At 38.1% G+C, this 13,505-nt stretch overlaps 1 protein-coding gene across 4 annotated transcripts in view; it reads right to left on the reverse strand.

The window, feature by feature from the left end:
- PCGF6 (polycomb group ring finger 6) overlaps positions 1 to 13,020 on the reverse strand; it is a 31,810-nt gene extending 18,790 nt beyond the window's left edge. The window contains exons 1-7 of one of the 4 annotated variants that reach the window (XR_015155300.1): positions 12,543 to 13,019; positions 11,732 to 11,831; positions 11,543 to 11,639; positions 10,696 to 10,751; positions 10,536 to 10,617; positions 9,506 to 9,614; positions 4,503 to 4,530 (exon numbers count right to left, since the gene is read on the reverse strand). Coding sequence is in view for 2 of the 4 variants with exons in the window: in XM_086377557.1 (XP_086233683.1) it covers positions 4,503 to 4,530; positions 9,506 to 9,614; positions 10,536 to 10,595; positions 10,696 to 10,751; positions 11,543 to 11,639; positions 11,732 to 11,831; positions 12,543 to 12,905 (813 nt within the window). In the remaining 2 variants the exon portion in view is untranslated. Of the gene's footprint in view, positions 1 to 4,502; positions 4,531 to 9,505; positions 9,615 to 10,535; positions 10,618 to 10,695; positions 10,752 to 11,542; positions 11,640 to 11,731; positions 11,832 to 12,542 lie in introns of all 4 variants that reach the window. The other 3 variants (XM_086377557.1, XM_086377556.1, XR_015155301.1) reach the window with 3 other exon arrangements.
- Positions 13,021 to 13,505: the final 485 nt, after the last annotated feature.

A 13,505-nucleotide genomic window follows, 5' to 3' on the forward strand; every position in this document is an offset into this window, starting at 1 on the left:
AGGGATCGAACCCAGGCCTCCTGCATCGCAGATGGATTCTTTTCCTGTCTGAGCCACTAGGGAAGCCCATTTCTTAAGTTACTTGCAGACATTGAGATATCTTACCCCAAAATATACCTGTAGTTATCTTCTCAGAATAAAGGGATTCTCCCTCATAACTACAATATAATTATGAGGAAATATTCAGGAGATTTATAACAATACAATGCAATTATCTAAATGGGTCCAAATTCAAATTTTTCCAATGTCCTAATAATGTCCTTTGTATGTTGTTCTTATTTCAATCCAGAATCTAATGAAAGAACGCACACTGTATTTTGTTGTCGTGCTTCTCTAATTTCCTTTCATCTAAAATAGGTCTGTCACTTTATTTTTATCTTTCACTACACTGACATTTTTGTAACTTGTTTTTTTGGTATGATACATGTTCACTAAAAAAAGCAACTCATCTTTTAAGATTACTGAAATACTTTACAGAGGAAGTGGCAAAATGCCAGGAATTGTTTCAGAAAAACATTAGAAAGAAGGGAAGTGTGGGAGTCCCTGGTGGCCTAGTGGTTAGGATTCAGAGCTTTCGTTGCTATGGCACAGGTTCAATCTCTGCTTGGGAAACTGAGATCCCACAAGCCCTGTGGCAAAGTCCCCCAAAAAATAAGGGAAGTGGATGGAATTATAAAAGAAATTCAATTGTCATTAGTTAAATGGTAAAACTGTGTGATGGCTGCATGGAGGTTCTATTCTGTCTACTTTTCAGTATGTTCAAACATTTTCATAAATAAAAGTTAAAGAAAATAAGATTCCTGGGAAATTTTTTCTGACATGTACTACTGCTTGGTGAAATATTTTTAAATTGAATGCAGCAAACAGACTTTATGATTGTCATGCCATAAGTTATGTGGTGAAAAGTTTAACTAGGCACTATTCAAATAGGAAAAGGAGTACGTCAAGGCTGTATATTGTCACCCTGTTTATTTAACTTCTATGCAGAGTACATCATGAGAAACACTGGACTGGAAGAAACACAAGCTGGAATCAAGATTGCCGGGAGAAATATCAATAACCTTAGATATGCAGATGACACCACCCTTATGGCAGAAAGTGAAGAGGAACTCAAAAGCCTCTTGATGAAAGTGAAAGTGGAGAGTAAAAAAGTTGGCTTAAAGCTCATCATTCAGAAAACGAAGATCATGGCATCTGGTCCCATCACTTCATGGGAAATAGATGGGGAAACAGTGGAAACAGTGTCAGACTTTATTTTTCTGGGCTCCAAAATCACTGCAGATGGTGACTGCAGCCATGAAATTAAAAGACACTTACTCTTTGGAAGGAAAGTTATGACAACCTAGATAGCATATTCAAAAGCAGAGACGTTCCTTTGCCAACAAAGGTTCGTCTAGTCAAAGCTATGGTTTTTCTTGTGGTCATGTATGGATGTGAGAGTTGGACTGTGAAGAAGGCTGAGCGCCGAAGAATTGATGCTTTTGAACTGTGGTGTTGGAGAAGACTCTTGAGAGTCCCTTGGACTGCAAGGAGATCCAACCAGTCCATTCTGAAGGAGATCAGCCCTGGGATTTCTTTGGAAGGAATGATGCTAAAGCTGAAACTCCAGTACTTTGGCCACCTCATGCGAAGAGTTGACTCATTGGAAAAGACTCTCATACTGGAGGGACTGGGGGCAAGAGGAGAAGGGGACGACAGACGATGAGTTGGCTGGATGGCATCACTGACTCGATGGACATGAGTCTCAGTGAACTCCAGGAGTTGGTGATGGACAGGGAGGCCTGGCGTGCTGTGATTCATGGGGTCGCAAAGAGTTGGACACGACTGAGTGACTGATCCGATCCTAGTCAGACATATTTATTTGAACTCCAAGATAAAAAATAAAAGCAGCTTTTTAAGCAGTAGATTATAACTAGAACTCCCCTATAAATGCAGAATTAAAAGAAAAATGATAAGATTGCCAAAGTGTTAGCTAAGAAAGTATTTTTTAAAAACACTGTTTTAGCAAAGTAAAAATAGTCAAAAAATGCAAAAATAGGATCATTTGTTTCTAAAACAATACATTCATTACCTCATACAGACATAAGCCTGCAAATTAACACGGGAATGTTTAGTTAATACTGAAAACGTAATGCTTCAAAACTTTAACAATAGTATAAATAAACTCCTATAAACTTATCTTTATCAACTCAAAGTCAATCTTGTTTTAAATAAATCCCACCCTTTTCCTATCCCAACTGCTTCCTGGCCCCCATTCCCCAGGCTTGTTTTGAAACAAACCCCTTACATGATCATTTCCTTTGTAAATACTTCAGCATGCATCTCTAAAAAATAAGAACTCCTTTAAAAAACATAATACTGCCACCATACTCTAAAATTTCTTAATATCAGAAAATAGACAGTAAGTGTACAAATTTCACCAACTGTCTAAATTTTTTTACCTAGTAGAAAATGATTTTATTTTTAGGGTTGTCATTACAAAGAGAATAAAAATTTTAATTTATGTATATATTATTTTTATCAGATATATTTTTGTTTTCTCAAAATGCATGCGCTAAATTTATTATAAACAATGCTTCTATTTGAAGTTTTCTTGGCCTTGGCTTGTTTTCTAACAGCTTTACTGAGATATTCACTTATCATTAAATTCACCACATTTTAAAGTATACAATTCAATGGGTTTTAGTGTATTAATATAGTTGTGCATCTATCACCATTACCTAACTTTAGAACATTTTCATCACCCAAAAAGAAACACATGCCAATTAGCAGTCACTCCCAACTTCCTCTCACCCCCAAGTGTCTGGCAACCACTAATCTACTCCGTATCTCTATGCTTTTGCCTATACTGGACATTTCATGTAAGTGGAATCAAATAACACATGGTCTTTTGGGCCTGGCTTCTTTCACTTAAATGTCTTCAAGGTTCATCCATGTTGTAGCATGTATCGATACTTCATTCCTTTGTACAGCCAAATACTGTTCCATTACATGGATATATCATACTTGGTTTATCCATTCATCAGTTGATGGATATTTATGTTACTTACAACTGGGGGCTAGCGTCTCATAAAGTTTTTAGTTTTCAAATCCTATCCAAATAAACACCATACACTGATGTCCCTTGAGTCTCTTCTAATCAATATATTCTATCTATATGTTCCCTCTTTATGTCTTTCCCTTTTATTTGCTGAAGAAACAGAACTGTTTGTCTTTGTCCTGCAGTTTTCCATTATCTAGATCTGGCTTATTATATTCCTACAGAGTAATTAAATAAGTTCCTGTGTCCCCTGGATTTCCTGTAAATTAGTAATCCAGGGGTATGATCAGCTTCACATTTGTTTGGGCAAGAACACTTCATAGGTGGCAGGCAATGTCGTATTTCTTTGATGTGTGAGGCTCCGAATTACATACATATTCTCCGTGCCCATGTGCTTCTGTGGAAGTAATAGGCTAATATTCCAACTTAATTTTTAGTTCTTTCTTCATGAGATTTTTATACTCTGTTGGCTCACCTGGCTACTACAGGTCACTACACAGATGTCTTCAGTGACCTCTAGGAGCCTATGACTGTACTTGTCCCATACAGAAACTGTTATGCTGCTTTCCCACCCACCACACTATGAAAGGACTTCCTAAAGTTTATCACTGTAAGTTTGGTATTTTACAACTTAGAAGAGGTTAAAAGTTACCAAACCTAACACTGCATCCCCTCCATCACAATGATCTCTGGGAAAAACCTATAGTATACTTTGTCCAAAAAAGTACTCATCTATTCCTATGCATCAACTCATGTCCCTTAAGCCACTAGAGTCACAAAACAAAACACTATGCCCAACCAGGTATAATTCACCCATATTTTCGTGTAGACTTTGACAAAGTCACTGAAAATCTAAGCAGATCAAAGTCAGTTATTTCTTTATATTTTTATAATCCCAAGTAACTCTAAGGCCTGATTTACCCCCTTTAAAAAAGTCTCCTTTTCCTGAGTGACTCATACTACAGGAGCTGCACAGTGTGCAATGGCACCTGTGAAACCGAAGCCTTTAAGACAACTCTGAACTTAAGAATTCATTCTTACTGCTAAAGTTTCACTAAATGATTGAAGCGAAAAGTTGAGGCAAGTTAATCTGAACCAAAGATGTTACATGAAAATGAAATTATAAGTTCATATTTAACTCTAAATGCCAACTATGCAAAAAATGCTTTGAAATATTTTTTAGTCACCAAATCAGTACAGCATTTGGCTTCACTTTTAAAAATTGCTCACTTATTTTTCTTTAAACCATTGTTGTGAAATAATAATAAATCCCTACTTAATAACTCTTTTCTCAAAAATCTATTATAGGAGAGCATTATTGAATATACTCCAAATTTCAACAAGTTTTATTTCTAAAATACTTTTTATTGTTACCAAAGACAGTCTCCACACGATTGTTAATCTTAAATTTGTGTCTTATAGGGCCCTCTTGTAAAGCAAATGAAAAATAAAAGTAAAATACCTTAAAATGTCCTGTGCCTTCATTAGCACTGAAAAATGAAAGCAAAATTAATCAATTTTAAACTACATATTTAATCATATAACACAGAAAAATAACATAATATAAATATTTGAGAAACATCAATTTAATCTTAAAACACAGTCACCTAATCCTTTATGAAATGAACAGATACAGTTAATTGTCATATCTGCCACCTAGTGGTAAGGTAAAGGCAGTTTTATACCATAGTTTATTTTGCTTTATATATTTTCTTCCAGGAATCAAAAGCATAGTCTTAATATTTAGATTTCCCCCACATATAGCATTCTAACATTTTCCAGTTTAAAGTAAAACGTCTTTTTCTTTATCATAATTAATGTGCTTTTTTCTCAACAGTAACATTTACAAGATAGAGTCCTTACAAGAAAGCTGCTACTTTTCCTCTTGTTTTACTTGTAGCATAATCACCTGGGCATGATTTACTCAATTTGTCTTTCCCCTACAAGGACAAAGACTTTTGATTAAATCAATTACTCATATCATGAAGAGACAAGGAACAAACTTTTTTGAGCATGTACTATGCACCAGGAGTTATATTAAGTCTTCATATATTACGAATGTTTTTCATTCAGTCCTCACAGTAGCCCTGTAAATCAGGCACTAGAATCTCCAGGATATGGATAAGGAAAACTAAGCTCAGAGATGATGAATAACTTACTTAGGGTTACAGAGCCAGGAAGTAATAAAGCTGGGTTTCAAACACAGGTGTACATATCAAGGCCCACATTCCTTTTTTTTTTTTTGCCACGCTGCCCAGGATCATAGCTCCCTGAACAGAGATCAAACTTGGGCCATGGGCTGTGGCAGTGAGAGTTGCAGAGTCCTAACCACTGGACCACCAGGGAATTCTTAAAGCCCACATTCTTTCTTTCCCATCATGTGAAGAATAGGCAAAATCACAATAGCATCATCTAGAGTATTCTTATAATACAAATATAAAGACATTAAAATATACAAGTTTTAACTATAAAGTATGTTATATTGACATAAATATAAAACATCATTTATGTATACATATTATATATAGAATTTAAACCTAAGATTATAACATAATCTTAAGAGTTATAAAATATTCTCAGGAATTCCCTGGTGGTCCAGTGGTTAGGACTCTGCTTTCACTGCCAAGGGTGTGGGTTCAATCCCTGGCTGAAGAACTATGATCCAGCAAGCCATACAGCCAAAAAATAAGTAACATCAAATAAAGTAAAACAGCCTCTTCTTCATCATAAGAATTATCTCTATAGAATCCATGATGCATGGGCACGTGGCTTCTGGTTAAACGTCTAAAGAGATAGCTTCTTAGTGACAAGTCAGTTCATTCCATTTGTGGGCAACTTTGGAAAAGACTCTGATGCTGGGAGGGATTGGGGGCAGGAGGAGAAGGGGACAACAGAGGATGAGATGGCTGGATGGCATCACTGACTCGATGGACGTGAGTCTCAGTGAACTCCGGGAGGTGGTGATGGACAGGGAGGTCTGGCGTGCTGTGATTCATGGGGTCGCAAAGACTCCGACACGACTGAGCGACTGATCTGATCTGATCTGATCTCAGAAACCACTTGCTTGCACTGAATCAAATGTTTCTTCCCGTAACATACCTACTGGTCCTAGTTTCACCTTTTGGTGCTCTTGCGAATTAGATTCAGTTTTTCTGCCACCGCACATGACATGGTTTTCACACCTTTTACTGTTCTGATTACACCTCCATTTACCAACCACTCTCTTAAAATGTAGTGCCCGGAGCTGAACATAAGACCCTAGTTGGCTAGCATAGCATACAGTGAAATAGCAAGTCTCTGGTTTACTAAACACCACTGAGCTTAAGACTACATTAAATTTTTGCCGTGTCTTCTATCATATACTCTCATGTGAGTCTATTTTCTTTACCAGGCAGATGCTGTACATATTATAGCACCAGACTAACCTTTATTTCTGAATGAGACTGCATTATTTCAATATGCATATATTATAGTAGTTTAGACATGTGAGGAATACCGCATGTAGATTCTTATGACAATCCTGTGAGTTGGTATTATAATCTCTAACTTAGAAATATGGAAACCGATGACCAGAGGAGTTAAGCTACATCCTAGGGTTACATACCTTGAGTTATGTTTTTTCTGTATACACTATACTGCCTAAGATTATTTCTTTTTATAATTTCCTACCTTACACATAGAAACTGGAAAACAAAAAGTACTGTACAAGACTATCTTAAGATCACAAAAGATGCACACCAAATTTGGAGGTGGAGTGGGGAATCTCACTTGATGCTCATTCCAGCGGTTGAAAAACCACTGTCCATAGGCTGAACCCAGCTCAGTATTTTTGCTCCTCCAATTCAAGCAGGGTCATTAGCTGGATCAAATTTACCCTTATACTTGCATCAGGTTAAAAATCTCACCTGCAATTTGTCCTACCATGAAAGAGCTTCCTATGGCTTACCCTCAGTAGCCTGACTTCAAGGGGTAACACCACGCTTTTCAATGTAATAAACATGTGGGGATTTAACTCTGAGGACTGGTGACTTCAAAAGGACTTCTTGCCACATTGGAAGCTTTCTTCCCCATAACCATTTGAAAACAGATAAAAGACTATTTTCTGATGTAGACAGATTACCCATCATAATCAACAACATACAAAGGTCAGTTCTCTCATTTTACAGACAGGGAAGCTGAAGAAGCTAAAAACTACAAGTTACATGAGGGCAAGGGCCATGGCTGACTTATCCAAATTACATTCCCAACAGTTAGCAGATTGCTGTGCTGGTACACAGCAGCACCTTAATAAGCATCTAATGCATTAACAGAAAGTGGTTAGTTCAATTTTACAAAGCTATATAACAAAGGAGTTAGGACTTAAATAGAGATCTTATTCCAAGTGAGGGCTTCTTTTTTTCTACAGCAGGGAATGTGTTAAAAATGGAACAGCCCTGGTAAATGGTAATGACTACTTTGAATACTGTGGTCAAGCATGTCATGATTAAGTACTGATTTGTGCTGCTGGCAGAGGCAGAGATAATGTAGCACACTTGGCACATATTTGCCATCTTTACGTTACTGCCACTTTTCAAAAAAGGTTTAAAAAAAGTTCCTATTGTGCATTAGTGGAAAAGGTTACATTTCTTCAAAATAATGTTTCAGAAATACAAATTCCCTTCAATTTTCAATTTTAATTAACTAGACTTATTAAAAATCAAGTTACATGGTAAAAAGTCAAACACAATGAAAAGTAAGACTTTTTCTGATCCTAGATTCATAAACTCCAATGCCCTTTTATAGAAGTGACTGCTATCAACATTTTCTTAAATGTCCTTTCAGAAATGGTTTATCCTTGTTGTGGGGGGAAATATATACATATACACACACATATGTCCACCACCCCCTTTCTTAAAAGACATCAATGAGCACATCCTATATATTCTCTTCTACATCTTATTTTTTTCACTTAAGAAAGTGAATTTTGGCAATTGTTCCATACTAGCACGTATGTTACTAGCACATGCTCATGTTCCACATACCATTAATTTACTAGTTCCTTTTTGGACATTTAGGCTGGAACACATTCTTTACAGAAAGTGCTGTTTTAAAGTTTGGTATTATATGATTTCTTATTCTTCTAAAGAGATCTTTATTTCATTTATCACAAAACACTACTATGTGGGCTCAGTGGAGGCATAAGAAAGGTTTCTCACCTCTCAGGGATCCATAATATTTGAGAACACAGAATGAGTACATAAAGAGATAAATACAACATAGTACAAGCTAGATACTAAATAAATAATACAGGCAACCTAGAGTTATAAGGAGGAAGTGACTGAGAAGTCAAATAGTCATCAGGGACATAAAATAGAAGATCCAGATTTTCCAAGAAAAGCATTTTAGTTTATCCCGCAAACCATGTAATTATTTCAAAAACTACAGTTTGATACAGGCCAACTCTATGATGACAGTTGGTCTAACACTGCTGCAATATAATGGAGTACACTATATGTTACAGTGTTGGAAAGAAGCAATTTATATGAATTAGAGAGATATTCAATTTTTGGAAAATAATTTGGCAAAACCAAGTAAAGTTGAAGTTGAACATATCCTGCTGCTGCTGCTAAGTCACTTCAGTCGTGTCCGACTCTGTGTGACCCCATAGACGGCAGCCACCGGGCTCCCCCGTCCCTGGGATTCTCCAGGAAAGAACACTGGAGTGGGGTGCCATTTCCTTCTCCAATGCATGAAAGTGAAAAGTGAAAGTGAAGTCGCTCAGTTGTGTCCGACTCTTAGCGACCCCATGGACTGCAGCCTACCAGGCTCCTCCATCCATGGGCTTTTCCAGGCAAAGTACTGGAGTGGGGTGCCACTGCCTTCTCCGGAACATATCCTAAGACTCAACAAATCTACACTCTTAGAGAACTATCTCACAAAGACACAAGGAGATCTGTAAAAAATGTTTAAAGCGACACTGTGTACAATAGCAAAAAAATTTAGAAACAACCTAAGTGCTCCAAAGTACAAGCAAAGATAAATTATGGTATGTTTATTTTAAGGGAACACCCAGTGAAAATGAGTGAACTAGTTATACATTTTAACATGGATGAATCACAGTGCTAAGTGAAAAAAGTTGGAAAACAGTATGACACCATTTAAGGTTTTTAAATGGACAAAAACAATTCTACATATTGTTTAGGAATACATACACATGTGGTAAACACATAAAAAATGCATGGGAATGATAATCATTACTTTTAGGAGAGCAGTTATTAACCTCTAAGGGAAGCAGGGAATGAATAGGGAGAGGTAGCCAAGTGCCTTCTGCCATAATAGCAAGGTTGATTTTGAAAGCCAGATGATAGAGATATAAGTAGTTATTGTGCTACTCTCTAGTACCTTAGCTCAGGATGATTTTGTAACTGTTGGGACTTTAAAATTTCTTTATTTTAAAGTTTAGAGGTAGAGGTTTAGGGTACTCACCCAATAAACTCTAGTAATAAAGACATGTCAAGTTCAGGTGGAATACGAAACACTGATTCTAAGACTTTCTTAGTTCTTCCTTTGCTTGAAGGGACTGGCTGTGGAACAGCTATTTGATAGCCAAACAAAAAAGTTGAGTTAGAATAAAAACTTCATAAATTGAGATATCTGAAAAATAATTACACAGATTTAACTATGATGACTATTTAAAAGATCATAAAGCACTCACTCTCCCTTTTTCAAATAACATTAGCTAAACTGTCAAAGCCAGTGAAATTAGTGACAAGCCTGGGGAGTGCTCCACAGTGGAAGGCAGACATATGTGGCTGGTTTATCAGGGCCACAAAGAAAGCTCAGCATAAAAGCAACAATAGCTGTGGGTAATCCTTAATAAGCACTACTATGGGCCAGGGCTCATGCTCAGCACTTTTTATATGCACTATTGTATTTAACCCTGATTATGATTCCATGGCATAGGTACTACTGCTTTTTTTTTTTTTAATTGAAGTACTTTACGTACTTTAACTGTAAAGAAAATGAGATTCAATTTAATGAGATTAGGCAATTTGCCTAAAGTCACCCACATAGTAAGTGGAAGAATGAGGATTTAAACTCAAATCTAACTTCCATACTGTGACATTACCATCACCATAAAAGCTAGTTTTTGAGCAGTTACTATGTTCCAGGCACTGTTTTAAGTGCTTCACATTACTAGTGAGTCCTTACAACAACTTTATAAAGTGCTACAATTATCCCTGCTTTATAGAAGAAGAAACTGAAACACTGAAGTCATCTGTCCAAGTTATAGACCTAATAAGGTGGCAGAGCCAGAATCACAATCCAGCTCCAGAGCCTCTACTCGTCAAGCCTTACAAATTGGGTTACAGTAAGTCACTGCCTTCAAAATCTTTCTCTCTCTTTGATCAAAAAATAACCAGCTATCACCAAAAAAGAACCTCAAAGGGAGTGAATTTTATTAAGTTAGTATTTTTTAATCTATAAATACATTATGATATACACCCAAACTTACCAGGTTTAGGTACTTCTAGACCTCTTTCTTTATAGAAATCATGCATTTGCTTTTTTTCTCCTAAAAAATGATAAAACACAGACTAAATTACACTTAAAATATAACTAGTAGAGTCAGAAGAGATTCGGGGATTTACAACTAGGTAATAAAATAAACTTACTTTCCTCTAGATTGATCACTAATTTGTACACTATGTCTTGTAACTGTCGGTCCAACCTAATAAAAGGAAAGGATGGAGAATACCTCAGAATTCAGAAAAAGCATTTGGTAAAGTGAATGATGCTCTTTGTGTGTAACTGTTTTCTGTTAGGAGTGAATATCTCCTTTCTCAGAGGTGAGTTACTTTTAGGTAGCACTAACGGTTCTCTTCTAAGAGAAACTCAAGTAATTACACATTGTCATAATTACAAGTAATTATAGACTCTTGAACAGTTTGCTAAATTGTTCCATGTGAACTGGTCTTATTTCCCAAATAAGAATGTGAGTTTGAGGGCAGAGACAGTACTTAAAAATTCTGTGTATCATCTGCAAAATACTCTCCTGTGAAGTAATAAAAACATAATAGTATTTACTAAACAAATGAAAGCAGTCCACTTTTAGTGTTTTTCTTTCCTTAGCAAACTGAGCATGAAATGAAAATTTGATTAATAAGCCACAATGACTTATGACAGATAGGTTTTTCTAAAGAGGCCAGTTATTTCAGTTATTTTAAAAACAGAATTCTAGATACACAGAAAATGACAAGTCTAAATTAGCATCATCAACTTCAGTGATGGAATTTAAATCCTCAAGAAAAGAGGTCTGTACCTTTTTTTTTTTCTTTTAAGGTTTACAGCAGACGTCACAGTGCCTGGTATACAGTAAGTGCTCTGTATGTATTTCTTTAAAGAATATGCATTTCCCTTTCTCGTCATTTTGAGATAGGTCAAGAATTTACTACCAACTACACAATTTCAATCTTTCAGAAAAAGTATACCTATTATATAAATGTTACTTATTTTTCTTACCTTATGTTGTAAAGAGGTTGTGTCTGATGTACTACAATGTTGCATTTTGGACATCTGTTGCTATAGTAAAAGTGTCTGACAATGCAGCTTTTACAAACTGTTGGGAAAAAAATATTGGAATTAGAATGTTTTCAAGACATTTCAAAAACTTAATATATTATTTGGAAATGTAATGAACTATACGCTTACATGTATGAAGACATTCTGTAATGGTAGTTGCATCTATTAAATAACCTTTGCAAATGGAACACAAGATGTACGGAGTCAGCTCAGAGAGATTGATCAGGCGCTGCAAATGCAATGGAAATAGGTTACAAATCCTTGCCAAGTCATACGTCCTAAATTTTTTTTGTCAACAATGTGTAGTTTACTTTGCAACATGGAAACATGTTCTAATACTTCAGACCCTTCAAATACTCTCAAAGTTACAATAATACAATATGAACCAATGTTTCAAAAAGATCTCATTCTTTTTGGAGCTACTGTATATTGCCAGATGAAGGACATCTTACTTTATGAATTATCACAAAATGGACAAACTTTCCAGATACTGGTGTTTAATACACAAATTCTGACTGGCTGGGTATACTGTCTGAATTAATGAAGTACGCGCTGCCCCAATTAAAAAAAAAAATCTTCCCAATTAGAGATTGACTAGGTGGGGAAGGGTTTCCCCCACACTCTCAACATTCTGTAGAACTGGACTGTACTCCCAGCCACTGTAAGCTTCTAGAAGGCAGGAGAACAGTACCCTTGGCGCCTACATCCCTGGCACGCAGTAGCTTCAATAATGAGTGAGTCGGACCCAGAGAGCTTAAGTGACTGCCGGAATCTTACAAAATGAGTTGGCAGGGACAGAAGGCCAGTCCGCGCCACGAGCAGGCAGCGCAAGGAGAGGCGAGGGTGGACTCCAATGCCAAAGGATGCAGCGGCGAGCGGGGACATCCGGCCCGGCCCTAACGGCGGAGGGCCGGCGTGGTCAAACAGGGGCTATCAATACCTCCTCTTCGTCCTCGGAGTCCGGCCGGCCCCCCTCCAGCCTCAGCGAGAAGTGGCTCATCTCTTCCTCCTCTTCCTCCTCTTCTTCTTCCTCCAGGTCCTCATCTTCTTCCAACTCCTCGTCCTCGTCCTCGAAGCGGCCCCTCAAGCGGCCCAGGCTGCGCTCCGGCTCCAGCTCAGGGGGCCGGGAGCCCGAGCAGCCGGGATCCCCCGCCTCGGGTAGGGGCGGCGGGCCCTCCTCACCCGCTGCGGGTGCCGGAGTGAGGGCAGGCGGGGAGACGGGAGGCGGCGGCGGCATGGTTGCGGCTCCCTCGGCCTTGGCAGCGCCCGCGTTGCCTGCGGTTACCGCCGGGAGCCCCTCCATGCCGTAGGTAGAGAACAGATGAGGCGAGACCAGGTGGCTGGATAGCGCGGGAGTTCCGTCCGCCTGCCTGAGCTGCCAACGCGCAGGCGCTAAAGGCCTGCAGGGCCCGCTGGGAAATGTGGTTCACCGCCCCTCACCTAAGCCGGGCAGTAGGCGGAGCCACTCAGGTATATGGGGCGGGGCTTGCAGGCCACAACTTAGAATAACCTCACCCATTTTATACTTCGAAAGACTGATGCGCTCTACACTGCTTCTAAAAATGACGGAATTGGTTCCTTGGAGAAGGCAAAGGCACCCCACTCCAGTACTCTTGCCTGGAAAATCCCATGGATGGAGGAGCCTGGTGGGCTGGCGTCTATGGGGTCGCACAGAGTCGGACACGACTGAAGCGACTTAGCAGCAGCAGCAGCAGCAGACAACAATATTCTGTTTGCATCAGATGCGCGGAGCCCTGAAATAATTGGTATAACGATGTTCCATTATGAATAATAATGATTTCAACTTGAGTACCAGTGATGTTGTTCTGTGCAAGAATATTTCCATTAGGAAGTATGAAGTTTCTACTTTGAAATATGTAAGTTTATTTGGAGGAATTAATGC

Source organism: Bos grunniens, chromosome 26 (genome assembly GCF_055505025.1).
Source record: "Bos grunniens cultivar Pamir isolate PY7600 chromosome 26, Bosgru_T2T1.0, whole genome shotgun sequence".
NCBI classification, from domain to species: domain Eukaryota; kingdom Metazoa; phylum Chordata; class Mammalia; order Artiodactyla; family Bovidae; genus Bos; species Bos grunniens.